The 18,450-nt window shown below is 38.3% G+C and overlaps 1 protein-coding gene across 1 annotated transcript in view; it reads left to right on the forward strand.

The window, feature by feature from the left end:
- Nhe3 (Na[+]/H[+] hydrogen exchanger 3) overlaps positions 1 to 18,450 on the forward strand; it is a 330,876-nt gene that overhangs the window by 270,159 nt on the left and 42,267 nt on the right. Inside the window, exon 18 of the mRNA XM_090377696.1 lies at positions 10,383 to 10,433. Coding sequence (XP_090233822.1) covers positions 10,383 to 10,433 — 51 coding nt within the window. The remainder of the gene's footprint in view (positions 1 to 10,382; positions 10,434 to 18,450) is intronic.

Raw genomic sequence — 18,450 nt, forward strand, 5'->3', positions numbered from 1 at the left:
GAGTTAATTACAGACCTCTGTTTGACTTCTGTTTCAGGGGAAAATAATGGAGTCAGCGGTTAAAGAAGCAATGCAGGAGCTTCTAGACAGGAACTTCTGGGTTTGTTAAGGGGAAAAACGTGTTTGGCCAATTTGATTGGATACTTTGACATGGTCACAAAGGAGCTGCATGCAAAAAATAATTTTGATATCATATACTTGAATTTCAGCAAAGCTTTTGATACTGTTGCACTTAGACTACTTTACAAATTAGAGTAGTATGGCATTATGTGCAAGTTGCTACAATGGATAAAAGGGTTGTTGAGTGGAAGAAGACAGTGGTTATCAATAGACACTGCTCTTCATGGACTAATGTTATTAGTGGTGTCCCCCAGGGTTTATTGTTGGGCCCATTGTTGTTTTGTATATTTAGCAATGATATTGATGAAGGATGTCAAGCTTAATGTCAAAGCTTGCAGATGATACAAAGTTGTCAGGGTTGTTAATAACAGTATGCTCCTGCAGCAGGATCTGGGAAAGTTGGGCAGATGGGCTGAGTAGTGGTAACTGAAGTTTAACATTGACATTGTGCAAAGTACTGCATACAGGTAGCAGTAACTCCACAGTAACATACCAACTAGGTGGTATTACACTCAGGTTAGTGGATAATGAAAGAGACCTGTTGGTAATTATGCAGTCAGATATGAAGTTTTCTGAGCAGTGCAGACAGGCTGCCAGATTAGGTCATGCGGTTTTGTCAATGATATACAAGAATTTTGCGAGCAAGGATAAGGGGGTGATTATTCCCTTGTATAAGGCAATGGGTAGGCCACTTCTTGAGTACTGTGTACAGGTCTGGAAGCCTCATTTTAGGAAGGATATAGAGTTCCTAGAACGATTACAGAGAAGGGCAACAAAACTGGTGAGTGGAACAAGGGGTGCTCTTAAGAAGAAAGGCTTAAGTTCTGCAAATTGCAGCACCTGGACACTAGGCACCTGCAGTGCGATCTGATTGAGGTGTATAAGGCCGTGAATGGATTGAACAGGCTCAATGGCGATAGGATTCTTCCTCTTGCTCAGATTACAAACCTGAGGGGGCATAGATTCAAATTGAGGAAAGACAGTTGTCGAATAGATTTGTAGAAATTTGCCTTTAGCCAGTGGCTAGTTGATTACTGGAACAAACTTCCATCTGTCGTTGTGGAAGTTGATAGCTTAAAGAAATTCGAGGTGGAACTAGACAAGCATTTGAAATGAATGGATGGTTGCATCTTGACAGGAATGCAGTTATGTAGCAATTACTGGATGGATTTGTTTAGACGAGGTCTTGTGACTGATCTGATTAGCTCATATATTCTGTGACGTAGTAAAAAGGAATTGGATGAAAAAATAATTTTGCTATTAGCATTAGAATCAATCCATCCACTTTCACAACAAAAGATGGAACCCTGTTTCAACAATCAACCACCCCCGGCTGAAGGCAAACTTCCACACATCTATCCTGCAACCATCCTTCATCAACTTAATTTTATGCCCCCCCCACCCCCATGTGTGTAGTCCCAGCAAGTAGAAGCATACCATTAACATTCAGCTTACTCAATTCACTCAAGACGTTAAAAACCTCAGTCAGATCTCCCTGCTGTTGCCTAGTCTTGAGACACTGCAATTTGAAGAACTGAAGCCTTTGGAGTGAGGGGATGGGTGAAATAAGGGTGTGTGTTTTTTTTTTTTTAGCTGATGCTATATAAGCTTGCTTTCTTGCATCATGTGCCCTTGCTAATGCTTTCTAGGTAAGAACACCGTTTTGTTCCCTTCACCTGACTGTAATCTTTTTCTGTAGCCATTCCAGCAGATCTACATCCTTCCTAAAGTGAGTCTTCCATACCTGTATGCAGTACTGAAGAAGTAGCCTAACCATGGCCTCATACAAAAGGATAATCACCTCCTTAACCCTTATAGCAAAGTTTCTGTATAGCATTGACAAAACCCCATCAGCTGTCCTGGGAGCATGTCTGCACTGTTTAGAGAAATCTGTGTGATGGCACAATTATCCCCAGCTCTTTCATTCTCGACTATGCTGTTATAGTACCACACAGTTGATAAGTTACTCTGGGGTTACTGCTACCTATTTGCAGTACCTTGCATTTGTCAGTGTTAAACTTCAACTGCCATTTCTCAGCCCATCCACCCAATTTTCCTAGATCTTGTTGCAGTAACTCATCAGGGTGAGCTAGTAGGTCTTGTTGCAGTAGCTCACCCTGATGAGCGGTTCCATTATTTTCCCTGGAACACACTTTAAGCTAACAGGTCTGTAATTACTTATGTCACCTTTTGATCCCCTTTATGAATTGGGGATACATTTGCATTTCTACAGTCTGTAGGGACTCTCCCCTAAATCCAAGTATGATCTGATATTTATGGATTATGGTTTTCTTACTTCCTTTGCAGCCTCCCTTAATATAATTGGATAGATTCTATCTGCCCCGGGGACCTCTTATAGAAGCACAGAAATGATGTCCATCCTCAATAATTTCTCCTCCACTTTCATTTCAGTTATCGCAGTCATTTAGCTCCTCATTAGAGTTTGGTAAACTGCTGCTGTTCCCTTCCCTAAAGAATTCCTCATGCATCTACAAGCTCTTTTGCATCTAAATGAATGTAGATGCAAAATACCTATTCAATTTTCTGCAATCTGAGCAGGGTTATCAACGGTTAATTGAAAGACAAAGTAGCCCAATGTGATTCAACCTCTTCCTTCTACTGTTAAAATAAGCATAGAAGTCTTTGCTCTTTTTTTCTTTGCCAGAGAATTCTCATAATCTACCTCAGCTTGCAAAATCTCTTATTTACAGACTAATTTATATCTTCCGTAGGCTTCCATATAACCTGATAATTTATATGCATCCCATGCACTTCTCTTCTCTGCCATGTGTCTCACTAGTTCATCTGACATCCATTTGGATCTAAGCCTTGGACAGTATTTCTATGTTAGTATGAAAGCCTAGTAGCTTCTTTGATTACTTCCATGAATACTTTCCATTTAGAATTTGCTATTAGCAACATCATCAGTTGATTGCACTGCACACAATTTAAAAACTGGCTGAGGCCTCTGTAGTCACCCTTACAGAAGCAAAAGCCTTTCCCTTTACCCTTGATGGTAGTTACGTCTTTCAGTAAATTCCACATTAGTACACTGTGATTGCTGCTGCCCAGTGGGTCTTTCACCTGCAGATTCTTAATGCATGAAGAATCGCTCCTCAGTGCTGTAACTAGGCAAGTACAACAGGTGCACAGGGCCCAGGATCAAGGGGGCCCTGAAATGGAACTTACAAAAAAAAATTGTCAAGTATAATAATATTTTCAAATTTTAAATTTCGCCGCCGTGCTCTGCTGTGCAGTTCAGATGTTGGTGGCCAAGGCAGCCATTACGTTGTTTAGTGATTGGTCATCGCGTCACTCAGTCCCTGGATGCCCCTCGATGCATTCTGCTCACTGACATCTGAATTACCAACATCTGAAAGCCAGAAAAGTACAATTAAAATAATTATTTTCATTTATAAATAGATGTGAATGATCTTGTATATTTCTTGTGTACACAAAAATTATATATAAATAATTGTTATGTTGTATTTGCTTTATTATTATTCCCCCCTTCAAAATAAAACCTTGCACAGGTCACATGAAAAGCTACTTACGGCACTGTCGTTACTGTTAACCAGATCAAGAGTATTTCTTCCTCTAGTTGTTTCTCTAACATGCTGCTGTAGAAAACAGTTTTCCAAGAAATCCACAGAAGTCTTGCTAGTCTGGGAGCGACCAACCCACAAATTCCAGTCAACATCTGGAAAGTTAAAATCCCCCATTATGAGACATTCTGATTTTAGCATTAGCATTAGTTGAGGGATATGGTGCAAGAAAGCAAGCTTATGCAGCATCAACCAAAAAAAAAAAAACTCCCATTTTCACCCATCCATTCACTCCAAATATCTGTTAACCTCAGCCTTAAATTTATTTAAGCTATCAACTTCCACAACAAGAGATGGAAGTCTGTTCTAGCAATCAACTACCTGCCGGCTAAAGGCAAATTTCTGCACATCTATTCTATAACTTTCTTCTCTCAATTTGAATCTATGCCCCCTCAGGTTCTTAATCTGAGCAAGAGGAAGAATCCCATCAGCATTGAGTTTGCTCAACCCATTCAAACCCTTTTGCACCTCATCAAATAACCTTGCATGTTTCTAGTCTCCAGGTGCTGCAATTTCAAGAACTTAAGCCTTTCTTGGTAAGAGAACCACTTTGTTCCCCTCACCAAACTTGTTGCCCTTCTTTGTACTCATTCTAGCAACTCTAGATCCTTCCTAAAATGAGGCCTCCAGACCTATACACAGTACTCAAGGAGTGACCTGACCATTGCCTTATATAACAGGATAATCACCTCCCTGTCCCGGCTAGCAAAATTCCTCTATCATTGACAAGACTTCATATCTGATTGCACAATTACCCCCAGGTCTTATTCACTCTACACTTCCCTGAGTGTAGTACCACACAGTTGGTACGTTTCTCTTGGGTTACTGCTACCCATATGCAATACTTTGCATTTGTCAATATTAAACTTTAGTTGCCAGTTCTCAGCCCATTTTTCCAACTTATCTAGATCCAGTTGCAGTAGCATACTGTCTTTACTGTTGTTAACAGCCCTGCCAACCTTTCTATCATCTGCAAACTTGGACATTAAGCCTGATATACCTTCATCAGTATCATTGATGAATACACAAAACAACAATGGGCCCAGCACCGAACCCTGGGGATCTCCACTAATAACATTTGTCCATGAAGAGCAGTGTCCATTGATTACCACTTTCTGTCGTGTCCCACTCAACCATCCCTTTATCCATTTTAGCAACTTACCCTTAATGCCATACCTCTCCAATTTGTGCAACAGTATCAAATGTTTTCCTGAAATCCAAGTGTATGATATCAAAATTATTTTTGACATTCAGTTCCTTTGTGACCACATCATAGTATCCAATCAAATTGATCAGACAAGACCTCCCTTTAACAAACCCATGCTGTGTCTTAACTATTATTGCACTCTTGTCCAGATGATCCTGCAATGCCTAAATAATTTTAGGAAGGATGTAGAGTTGCTAGAATGAGTATAAAGAAGGGCAACAAGATTGGTGAGGGGAACAAAGGGGTTCTCTTACTAAGAAAGGCTTAAGTTCTCGAAATTGCAGCACCTGGAGACTAGAAACATGCAAGGTTATTTGATCGAGGTGCAAAATTGTTTGAACGGGTTGAGCAAACTCAATGCTGATGGGATTCTTCCTCTTGCTCAGATTAAGAACCTGAGGGGGCATAGATTCAAATTGAGAGAAGAAAGTTATAGAACAGATGTGCGGAAATTTGCCTTTAGCCGGCAGGTAGTTGATTGCTAGAACAGACTTCCAACTCTTGTTGTGGAAGTTGATAGCTTAAATAAATTTAAGGCTGAGGTTAACAGGTATTTGGAGTGAATGGATGGGTGAAATGGGAGGGGTTTTTTTTTTTGGTTGATGCTGCATAAGCTTGCTTTCTTGTGCCATATGCCTCTGCTAATGCTAAAATCAGAATATCTCATAATGGGGGATTTTAACTTTCCAGATGTTGACTGGAATTTGTGGGTTGGTCGCTCACAGACTAGCAAGACTTCTGTGGATTTCTTGGAAAACTGTTTTCTACAGCAGCATGTTAGAGAAACAACTAGAGGAAGAAATACTCTTGACATTGGCAGTGAGCTAGATGATTTTCTAATAACTGAGAGGAAAGTGGAGGAGAAATTGTTGAGGATAAACATAAAAATGGCACCCGGGGTGGATGGGATCTATCCAGTTATATTAAATAAGGCAGCAAAGGAAGTAAGCAAACCCCTAGCCATAATTATGAGAGCTTCTTCGGACTCAGGGGAAGTACCCATAGACTGGAGATGTGCAAATGTAACCCCAATTCACAAAGGAGGATCAAAGGCTGACACAAGTAATTATAAACCTGTTAGTTTAACTTCGGTTCCAGGAAAATTAATGGAGGCACTGGTTAAAGAAGCACTGCAGGATCATCTAGACAAGAATTCAGTTATAGCTCAGACACAGCATGGTTTTGTTAAGAGCAGGTCTTGTCTGACCAGTTTGATTGGATACTATGATGTAGTCACAAAAGAACTGGATGCAGGGAATAACTTTGATATTATATATTTGGATCTTAGAAAGGCTTTTGATACTGTTGCGCATGGAAGACTGCTGCACAAATTGGAGCAGTGTGGCATTGGAGGCAAATTGCTGCTATGGATAAAGGGATGGTTGAGTGGCAGAAGACAGAGAGTGGTAATCAATGGACACTGCTCACCGTGGACTAATGTTATTAGTGGAGTTCCTCAGGGTTCAATGTTGGGTCCATTGTTGTCTTCTGTATTTATAAATGATATTGATGATGGTATATCAAGTTTAATGTCCAAGTTTGCAGACGATACAAATGTTGGCAGGGTTGTTAAGGACACTACTGATGCTATGCTGCTGCAACAGGATCTGGAAAGGTTGAACAGATGGGCTGAGAGGTGGCAAATGAAGTTTAACATTGACAAATGTAAAGTACTACATATGGGAAACAGTAACCCCAGATCAAGGTATCAACTCTGTGGTACTACGCTGACAGTGGTATAAAATGAAAAGGACCTGGGGGTAATTGTGCAGGCAGATATGAAGTTCTCTGAGCAGTGCAGACGAGCTGCAAGAGTAGCTCATTGTGTCTTGTCAATGATATACAGGAATTTTTCTAGCAGCGATAGGGATATGATTATTCCCTTGTATAAGGCATTGGGTACTGTATACAGGTCTGGAGGCCTCATTTCAAGAAGGATGTAGAGCTGCTGGAACGAGTACAGAGAAGGGCAACAAGATTAGTGAATGGAACAAAGGGTTGCTCTTACGAAGAAAGGCTTAAGTTTTGCAAATTACAGTCTGGAGACTAGGCATCGGCGAGGTGATCTGATAGAGGTGTATAAGGATTTGAATGGCTTGAGCATGCTCAATGCCGATGGGATTCTTCCTCTTGCTCAAACTAATCGCCTGAGAGGGCATAAATTCAAATTGAGGAAGGACGGATGTCGGATAGATGTGTGGAAATTTGCCTTTAGCCAGCGGGCAGTTGGTTTGTGGAATAGACGTCCATCACTTGTTGTTGAAGTTGATAGCCTAAACAAATTTAAGGGTCAGCTGGACAGGTATTTCGAACGAACGGAGGGGTGAAATGGGAGTAGTGGTTGTGTTTTTTTTTTTTTTTTTTTTGTTTTTTTTTTGGCTGATGCTGAATAAGCTTGCTTTCTTGCATCATATGCCTCTACTAATGCTAATGTTAACCAGTGATTCCATTATTTTCCTGGAACACAAGTTAAACTAACAGGTCTAAAGCTACTTGTTACCTTGGTGAATTGGTGATACATTTGCACACCATGGGAACCTCCCCTCTGAGTCCAAGGAAGCTCTCATATAACTGGATAGAGCCCATTCACCCAAGGTGTATTTCTTATGTTTAACTTCAACAATATCTCCTCTACTTTGCTCTCAGTTATTACAAAATCACTTAGCTCCCTGTTAGTGTTTGATAAACTTCTGGCATTCCCCTCACATGAATAACTCTTGTGTGAATGTAGATGCAAAATACTCTTTCAGTTTATCAGTTACATGAGCATGATCATTAATAGTCAAACCATCTGTTAAGTGGTCCAATCTGATTCATCCCTTTCCTTCTAGAGTTTACTTAAGTAAAGAACTCTTTGCTGTTTTTCTTTGCATCCTTTGCCAAAGATGACTTGTAATCTGCCTTCGCCTACCTAACCTCCTTTGTGACTTGATTGCAGACAAGCTTACATCTGCCATAGTCTTCTGTGTCACCTGATAATTTATATGCATCCCATACATTTTCTGCTCTGCCACAAGCCTGATTAATTCATCTGACATCCATTTAGGCCTAAACCCTGAAGAATATTTCTTAGTTGGAATGAAAAGCCTAGTAGCCTCTAAGATTAAGTCCCTGAAGGCTTCCCATTTAGAATTCAACACTGGTAACATCATCAGTTGATCCCACTGTACAGAATTTAAAAACTGTCTGACACCCCCCCCTCCGTAGTCACATTTGTGAAAGCAAAAGCCCTTCCCTTTTGCCTCGATGGTAGTTGCATCTTTAAGTAATTCCCATATCAATACATTGTGATTACTGTCACCCAGTGGTTCCTTTATCTGCAAATTCTTAATGCATGAATAATCACTGCTTATAATCAGATCAAGAGTATTACTCCCTCTGGTTGCCTCTCGAACATGCTGTCATAGGAAACAGTCATCCAATAAATCCAAAAAAGTCTTGCTAGTGTGCAAGTGGCCAATCTACAAGTTCCAGTTAATATCTGGAAAGTTAAAATCCTCCATTATAAGACATTCTGATTTACTGGCCCACTCTATTTCTCTGCACAATTGCTGATTATACTCATCAGATTCATTATGCCTATCACACTCACACCTACTCTCGTTTTTCCTTTCACAGTGCTTGTGTCACACCAAACAGACTCAACATTGCAATGTCCACCAACTTCAATTGGATGCACTTCCTTAGATTTTATGTTTCTTAACCAACAGCATAACCCATCCTCCCTTCCTTTCCTGGCTATCATTTCTGTACACATTGTACTCCCCAAATTCCAGTTTTGCACTACTTATACCTGTGTGACACCACATCTCTGATATCCCAACAATATCTGCCTTTGATGTCTTGACTAGCACTTCAAGCTCATCAAATTTATTAACCATACACCAAGGCTATAGCATTGGTGTACATGCAAGTATTACATGCACCTGTTCCTACTCTTAGTTACCCTAACACAGCCCACATATTTATTTGTTCCACTATGACTTCCAACAGTCGTGGAAATCTCCATTGCCTTGCTTTCCAAGCTGCTGCTCATTCTAATAGAAGCAGTGCAAGAATCACTTTTACCTCTGCCTGTGGCCACTGTAACCTTTTAGTCTGTGTATCCCACCCAAGCTAGCAGTTTTCCGACCCACCTAAAACTTCCACGATAGCATCAGAAAATATTCTTGCACCCTTTCTATTTAAGTGTACTGTATCCCTTTAGAAGCAGTCTCTCCTGTCAACAAGCACAGAGGCTGAAGAAATTCTACCCCTTGAGCCTTGCATAATCTCTCCCGGGCAGAATTGCAGACACTTTTGCATTCTACCCTAACTTTTAACTTTTTTCAACATTGACCTGTTGAGTAAATCTGCAGATCTCTTACTCTTAATGCCATTAGTTCCACTGTATACAACAATATCACCTTTTGTGCCCTTGATGTGTGCCCTTAAAAGATGATATCTTTTAAGGGCACACATCAACTTTTGCCGCAGGCAGACATAGCAGAATAGCAGTTGCTTTCCTGTACATTCAGTGGCAAATATTTGTAGGGCTAGGGAAACAGGTTTTTTTTTTTTAATTGTCTCTTCTTGTAGAATTGGCAGTGATAACAGTATCTAAAGGATAGAATGTAAACACTTTTTCATGATCCAGCAAAACACTTCAGTGAATAGGATTGTTGCTAGGAGGATAGACAAATAGTCCCAGTGGGATTTCTGTGGTGACCATCCCCCAGCGTGTGCGCGCACACACATGACAAAACAATTACTGTCACTACTAAAAGTTAATCTATCACTTATTTAAAAGATGGGACACTGCTGAGACAACAACCATCTTGAGACTTATTGGTCCCTCATCATCAACAAATAGTATTTGATGATGATGAGGGAAGCAGGAACTCTGAAATTATAGAATGACCATCTCAAAAAAATCAACTTAAGCATGAATCTGAAAGGGATATTCCATTAATTAATAAATTGTCCTAGAAAGTTTTTTCAAATTAATGGATTGATACTGCCCATATATAACAGTTCTAATCACTCTGTTAAAATTATACTGTTTTGATTAAAACATACACCTGAAAGACAAAGCTTCTTAAGGTCTTTCAGTTTTGCATATTTAGAATCGTGTTAACTAGGACAGCACCTGTATTCTAGTTCTAACTGCTTGCCAATTCTTTTATGGTTAACGCTATACTGCTGAATACATGGAAAACAAACAGTATTGTCATTTTTGTTATACTTTCCCAGAGCAGAAAGGAAAGTATATTATTTAAGTTTATTTGTTAAAAGTATTTTTATTAACTTTCTTATTTTAAGAGTATGCCATATATGTAATGCTTCTCATTTCTTAAGTTACTTTTAAAATATCCTTTATATTATTTTAAGTTTTTTTTTTTTAATTTTGTCATTTAAATAGTATTACAAGTGTTTCAGTTTATGTTACTGTTCATTAATATTTGATGTAGGCTTGGAAGACTAATATATCTCTCCATTTTCAATCTGGCAAACCAGTGATCGTAAGCTGCTGTTTTTCTTTTGTTTTATGGTTCTGCATGAGATTGCATTTTCTGAGGATCGTTTGGGGTGTGGGTTTATTATTTTTTTCTTTTTGGCTACACTAAACATAGAAATCATGCATGCAGGTATGAGGTGCGTAAAAATTTTCTACAAATGAAAACTTAATAGTTTTCATGCTATAACACAAATTTCCATCATTTAAATCAAGTGGCATTTTCTTATAGCAGTTTCATATAGTTATAACTGAATAAAACGAACAAATGCTGTGTGGTTGGGAAACAGGTTTTAATCTTCATCAGTAGTGAGTCAGGCAACTAATGAGTAATAAGTACAAATGCAAATTTACTGAATTATTTATAGAAGGAAACAGTAACTTTCAAAAATTGAAAAAAATAGTGGTATGATTTGAAAAACTCGTAACAGAAGCCTGATAAAATTTAATAAGATTAATCATGATAAATCTTGCAATTATTATTATACGAAAAATTACTGTCCATGCATTTTTAGAAAACTTTCTTATTCTTTTGTCAGCTTTTTTTTATTTATTTTTATTAAAAAATTGCTATTCATTAGCATTAGTAGTGGCAAGCTTATACAGCATCAGACAAAAATATATATATAAAAAAAAGACCCCCTCCCATTTCACCTATTCATTCCCTCCAATAGTTTGTCTAGTTCTTCCTTGAGTTTACTTAACTATCAGCTTCCACAACAACAGATGGAAATTTGTTCCATCTGTTGCAATCAGTATTCCCAACATGCTCCATTCAATGCCCCCTGTGGTCTTCCGTCAAAAGGATGTCAGAAGGATTTTGACAAATCTTGATGCTAAGAAAGCTCCAGGTCCTGATGGTATTTCTCCACTTGTTCTCAAAACCTGTGCTCCTGAACTTACTCCTATTCTTTGCCGCTTTTTTTCACTTTCTTATTCCAGAGGTGTTTTTCCTTCCTTCTGCTTGGAAATTTGCATATATCCAGTCAGTTCCTAAAAAGGATGACAAATCCCTCCCATCCAATTATTGTACCATTGCAATTACTTCTACTCTTTCTAAAGTAATGGAGAAATCAATTAACCACCAACTCTTAAACTACCTAGAAACCTTCCATCTGATCAACAATCGCCAGTACGGATTCCGTCAGTGTCGATCCACTGGCGATATTCTGGCTTATGTTACCCATGGCGCCTCCGTAGCCAGGTGGGAAGGAGCAGCAGTGCGTAGCACACGCTTCTTGATTAGACCGGGGTTCGAGTCAGTCACCACCAAATACAGAGGATGCGGAAAGGTCAGGGAATGACCACCGCATATCCCGGAGCAATATGGCCTTAGTTGCAAATGCTCCTAAAAACCAAATAACAACAACACGTTACCCATTTATGGACTAATTCAATGGAAAGGTTCGGTGAAACATAAGTAGTTGCTCTTGACATCTCAAAGGCTTTCAATCGTGTTTGGCATAAAGGTCTTCTAAACAAGCTTCCATCTTATGGTTTGCCAACTGTTTTTAGTAATTGGTTATCCAGTTTTCTCTCTGATCGTTCACTGAGGGTGATGGTAGATGGCTCTCTGTCTTCTAACTTCTCCACTAATGCCAATGTCCCCCAAGGTTCAGTTCTTTCCCCCACTCTTTTCCTCTTGTATATTAATGACCTTCTTCCATTGACTGGAAATCCTATCCATATTTTTGCCGATGATAGCACATTGCATTCCACTTTCCATTTTCAGAAAACTTGTCCTGCTCAATCAGCTTCAACCTCTCATAAATCTGCTACCAATTCCTTAAATGCCGATCTTCAGGTAATTCTCCAGTGGGGCAAAGACAACTTAGTTGATTTCAACCCTTCTAAAACTCAGTCTTGTCTTATATCTCGCAAAAAGGATTCTTCTGCTCCTGTGCTTATCTTTAGTGACACTCCGTTTTCTAGGCAAAATGATATCTCTTTTGGGGATTACCCTGACTTCTAATCTCTCTTGGCACAAGCACATTACAAATATTGCTTCCTCTGCATCTAAAAAACTTGGTTTTCTCTTTCGCTCTCGGCATTACTTTTCTTCCAAACAGCTGCTCACTCTGTATAAATCGCAAATCCGCCCTGCCATGGAATATTGTTCCCACATCTGAGGCGGTGCCCCCAAAACCTCTCTCAGGCTTCTTGATTCCATTCAGAAGAGGGCAGTTAGGTTAATTAATGATTCATCTTTAACAAAGTCTCTCCACTCGCTGTCTCATAGACGTACTGTTTCTGCTGCCTGCCTCTTCTACAGATACTTCCATGGGCACTGTTCTTCTGAATTGTCTTCTATAATTCCCGCTCTCTCTTTCAAAACAGTCCGAACACGTGCTGCCACCAGCCAACATCCATTTACTGTCCAACTCCAAACTCACAGAACCAACTTTTCATCTTCCTCGTTTATTCATTCAACTGCCGTTTTCTGGAACAACCTTCCTTCATACATATTTCCTGAAAATTACAGTCTACAGAAGTTCAAGTCCAATGTCAACAAATATCTTCTTTCGCCTTCTCAACCTCCAACCCAAGCACGGTACTAAGTACTATAGGTTCTAATACCTCTCTTGTATGGGGTTTACATAAAAAAAAAAAAAAAATTCAACCACTCACTGGCTAAAGACAAATTTTTGCACATCTGTTCTGCAACTGTCTTTCCTCAATTTGAAGTTATGCTCCTTCGAATGCATAATCTGAGCAAGAGAAAGAATTCCATCAGCATTGAGCTTGCTCAAACCATTCAAAGCCTTAAACACCTCAGTCAGATCACCTTGCAGGTGCCTGGTCTCCAGACTGCAATTTGCAGAACTGAAGCCTTTCTTGGTAAGAGTCCCATTTGTTCCCCTCACTAATCTCGTTGCCCTTCTCTGTACTCCTTTCAACAGCTCTACATCTTTAAATTGATGCCTCCAGACCTGTATGCTGTACTCAAGGTGTGATCTGACTATTGCCTTATACAAAGGGATAATCACTTCCTTATCCCTGCTAGCAAAATTCTTGTATATCTCTGACAAAACTCCATGAGCTATCCTGGCAGCCTGTCTGCACTAATAATTATTGATTGTTGAAACAGACTTCCGTCTGGTGTGTAGAAGTGAATAAGTTTGAATAAATTTGAAGAAGCTGATAAATTGTTAGAGGGAATGGACAAGTAGTGTGGGTGGGTAGCTTTTAGTTGATGCCGTATAAGCTTGCATCCTTGCATCATTTGCTACTACTAATACCGAATACAGATGAAAGAAGGGTTTGAGGAAACAAATGAAGACCGAAAGTTTATTGACTGAGAGCTTAGAGCTAAACATATGAATGAAAAATGAGCAGTTGATAAACTTTCCACACATTCAGCTTTGCTGAGAAGAGAAGTTTGGAATTTGAACAATACCCTTGAAAATATATAGAAACAGCACATAGCAGAAACTGAGAGAGAGAGAGAGAGAGAGAGAGAGAGAGAGAGAGAGAGAGAGAGAGAGAGAGAGAGAGAGAGAGAGAGAGAGAGAGAGAGAGAGAGAGAGAGAGAGAGAGAGAGAGAGTGTGTGTGTGTGTGTGTGTAACCTTGATTACTCTCTTTTGGGTAAAGTCGTAGAATGAGTGTATTTGGAGCACTTTGTCAGATGTGGAAAAATCTCCATGTTGGTATCAATTTCAGTTTTATATGATTCATTTTCTCAGAATAAAAGTAATATTTTGAAATAAAGAAAATGAAGTGTTTTGGATACAGAACAACTGATGTTTATTTTGGATTACCATATTTTCAAATCTTGAAAATGGAACATGCAGCAGAAGCTAATGAACATACCACAAAAACACTGAGTGATACCGTGTGTGTGATATAAGACTTCAGTGTGAATTACAGGCTTTGTTACATATGGATAATTGTTTTGAAGGTCATTGGTAAATTTATATTTCAGCATTTTAGGAATTAGTTATTTGCAATAAGCAGTATATTTTATACATTTCATTAATAATACTACTTTATCTACATTGTTTTATGCATTGCTATATATTCATAGAATATGACCATAAATATCTCCAGCTTTAAATTGGAGAAGGTTAAATTTAGTATATTAAAACAAAACAAAAAATCCAAAAAGATTTATTTTGCCTTTAAGGAATTGAGAAATATTACTTAAAGAACATGACATGAAACTTAATTAGGTTTCATGTCAGTTATACTTTTACGATGAGCTTACTTTTTTCAATGTTTGTTATTTATAATTTTTTCATATAAAGTAATGTCTCTTATCACAGTTCTGTTATATAATTAATGACATTTTTAAAAATGTGTGAGAACCATTTTAATTTTATAATGTGAATTTTAAATTTGAGTGACAGACTTTCATTGTCTTGATATTCACTCTCACCTTTGCATTTATCCTCATGCAGTTCATCCAAAAGGATTTGAATATTCATAATAAAATATTTATTGCCTTGATACTTGGCTGCAATGCTACAGCCTCTTCTCCTATCCCAAAAAATGAGACAGTCCCTGCAAAAACAGGACATATGATCACTCTGTATTTAGCATATGTATGTATCAGTAAAGGATAAGTGCATAAACAAATGATATCCTGGAAAGCTGGATATTGTTGATAGGCATAGATGAAGCAGATTCTTTTATGGTGATGAGTAGAGCAGATTGAGTTTTAGAAGGATGAAAGTTAATATAAGTAATCTGTTCTTGATTTGACAATCACTTGGTAGGCAGCTTATTAGCATTTTAGCATTAGTAGAGGCACATGATGCAAGAAAGAAAGCTTATACAGCATCAGCCACAAAAAAAAAAAAAAAAAAAAATATCTTCCCATTTCACTGATTTGTTTGCTCCAAATGTTTGTCTAGTTCTGCCTTGAATTTATTTAAGATGTCAACTTCCACAACAACAGATGGAAATTTGTTCCAGCAATCAACTACCCGCTGGCTAAAGGCAAACTTCCATACATCTATTCTACAATTGTCTTTCCTCAGTTTGAATCTCTGCCCCCTCAGGTTTGTAATCTGAGCAAGAGGATGAATCTCATCAGCATTGAGCCTGCTCAATCTATTCAAGGCCTTATACACCTCAATCAGATCATCTCGCAGGTGCCTAGTCTCCAGAAGTTGCAATTTGCAGAACTTAAGCCTTTCTACATATGAGCACCCCTTATAAAGGATTTGGTGATAAAGATTTGAATAATCATGGTTTTCAGTACAGTGCAAAAGCATGTTAGAAAGAAAACCAACAAATCTTATCATCAGCAAAACTAGATAGGATTTTCAGTCAACGGAAGGGGGACATTGATAGACAAGTGTAGCTGTAAAAGTGCCTTCACATACTTCAGCAATAGTTGAAAAAATTAGAAGACAATGCTATGTATCATCACATGCAGTGCGTGGCCTGAGAGGAAATGGGCCACCCAATTCCATAAATCACACATCATAGAATGGAAACTTGTATAATAGCTACTGTGCTAATTTTTTGGCCAAAGATAAGTGACATTCAAAAAATCAAAAAAATTCTTTTGAATTTATGCTGACAGAATTTATTTGCAAAAAGGAGTAAACATGGACCCCTTAATCTCACGACTATGGAGCCTATAAGCTCACAGCTTGCACCATGACTCATCACAACCAAAACAAATCAAAAAAGATTCATCACTAGACCGGACCTACCAGTTTTCCTAATCATGCATTTATCAATTAAACCTCTTAGTAGCTTATTTCCATTCTTGTGCAGAAGAGCATAGAGGTTGTAGCAGGTACTCCTAAAATAGTCCGACAACTCCACTCAGGAGATCTCTTTGTGAAAACATCTCATCCCAACTATTCAAGACAGCTCTCGAAGCAAATGATTTTTGGAAGTCTTCTCATTTCTGTTACCATACATAGAACTTTAAACACTGCTAAAGGGGTTATTTCAGAATGGAACTGCCTTAATGTTCCGGAGGAAGAAATTGCTGAACTGAAAGAAAAACATGTCATCAATGCCAAAAGAATAATGACCAAAAAAGGATGGTGTTCTTACCCAAGGCAAATTATTCTTACTTTCAACACTCCAAATTTCTATCCGTCAACTTCGAGCAAGAGCTTGTTATATCAGGTGGAAAGCAAGAATTTTGGATTACGTTTGCTTCTTCAATTAATAAAAATAGATATCATACTGATCTGAAGAAAATAAAACAGTTACATGGTAAATTTCCTTTGATATCTACTTCATTGTTTAACTGAAATATACAGGAGCTCTCTACTCTTACAGTAATCTCAAATGTACTAGGAACCTTGTTTCCTCAGTTGTCTTACCCAACTGCTTATGATCAAAAAATTAAAGATGTAACTGAGAAATTGGAACTGAATTTCACTGACACTTGTGCTTTGCATTATAATCAACCATTTACCATGTTTGGACTGCAGCAATTTCTTACCAACTAAAGGAAAGGAAACTCAATGGGATTTATTATTGTAATGCTCCAAAATTTAGATCAAAAATCACTGTCTTTACTGCTGATTTTTTTCAATTGAATCGTCACTGAACATACATTCCCAAGCTCTTGGCTTCATTCCTATGTACTGGCAATCCCCAAACCTGGAAAAGACCATTTTGTTCCTCAACTACAGACCAGTTTCTCTTGCCAACTATCGGAGCAAAACCCTCGAAAAAATGATTCATTTTTGTCTCACAAAAATGAATCATTTTAATCTTGAGTCCCAAAACTTGATTAACAATCACTTTGGATTAAAAAAAAAATCGATCATTAGATCTCATGATTAAAGCTGAAGCAAACATCAGGAATGCATTCATCAAAAACAAATCTCATCGTGATCTGTCTTGATATTGAAAAAGCCTTTGACACCACATGGGGTTTTGGCATCTTAAAGGAGCTACATTCTCTTGGTGTGAGAGGCCATTTATCCCATTTCATCCAAAATTTCCTTCAACAAAGATCCTTTCAAGTTTGTTATTGGCAAACTCTCTCTAAAAACTTGGTCTAAGAAGAAGGAATCCCAAGTGTCTGTTCTCAGTGCAACTCTGTTTGCAATTGGAATGAATCATATACTCAAACTCATTCTGAAAACAGTGGGTTCATACCTTTATGCCATTGTTCAGTTTCCTGTCATTCTCAAAAACATGAACTACATTGAGCAAAAACTGAAATATCAGTAAATTGCATCCAGATATGGATGATATAAAACATTTATAAACTATCCAGCCAGAAATCTACTGCCATTCACTTCTGTACTAGACATAAAATGCATCATTAACCAGAACTCCACTTGTATAATCATCCTCTTCCAGTAGCAGATAGTATTCTTCTACTAGGTTTAATTTTTGACATAAATTATCAAAAGCACATTGGACATCTCCAGAATGCTTGTCAAAAAAATTTAACCTACTCAGAGTCCTTTCAGCCATGATCTAGGGGGCAGGTTGTTACATCTTGCTTCACTTATATAGTCCAGGCATGATCTATAATCAGATCATGCCTGGACTATGGCATTGCCTGTCTTTGATTCCTCTCTATCCTGCCTCAACCCTATTCAACACTCAGCTCTTAGGATAGCTCTAGGTGCTTTCAGAACATCTCCAATTCAAAGTCTATATGTTGAAGCCTATGAAGCTCTAAATGTCAAGAGAAAGGTATTATTACTGAACTATGCAAATAAGATATAAAGCCAATCGACTCATCCTGATTGGCCAATACTTAATGAACCACAGTTTATGACCTTTTATAGAAACTAATAGAAAATGGGAATATACACTTCAATAAAATCCTAACGATCCTATAGATCCAGACCCTCTGTGGTCTGCCATCGTGCTGTCTTGCGACAATTATTTCCCCTAAATTATTTCCCCAGCAATGGGGAAAACACTCGAACAGATATTAACATCCAACAACTACACATTGCCCATACATAATATTATCCTCACTTTGCTAAAATTTATACTGATGGATCAAAGTCAGAAAATAGTGGGTGCAGCAGTGTTGTTCCCTGACCTGACACTACCATTTCTGTATCTCTTCCCACAGAATGTT

This window comes from Mastigoproctus giganteus, chromosome 1, assembly GCF_048544385.1.
Source record: "Mastigoproctus giganteus isolate SK-2022 chromosome 1, ASM4854438v1, whole genome shotgun sequence".
Lineage (NCBI taxonomy): Eukaryota > Metazoa > Arthropoda > Arachnida > Uropygi > Thelyphonidae > Mastigoproctus > Mastigoproctus giganteus.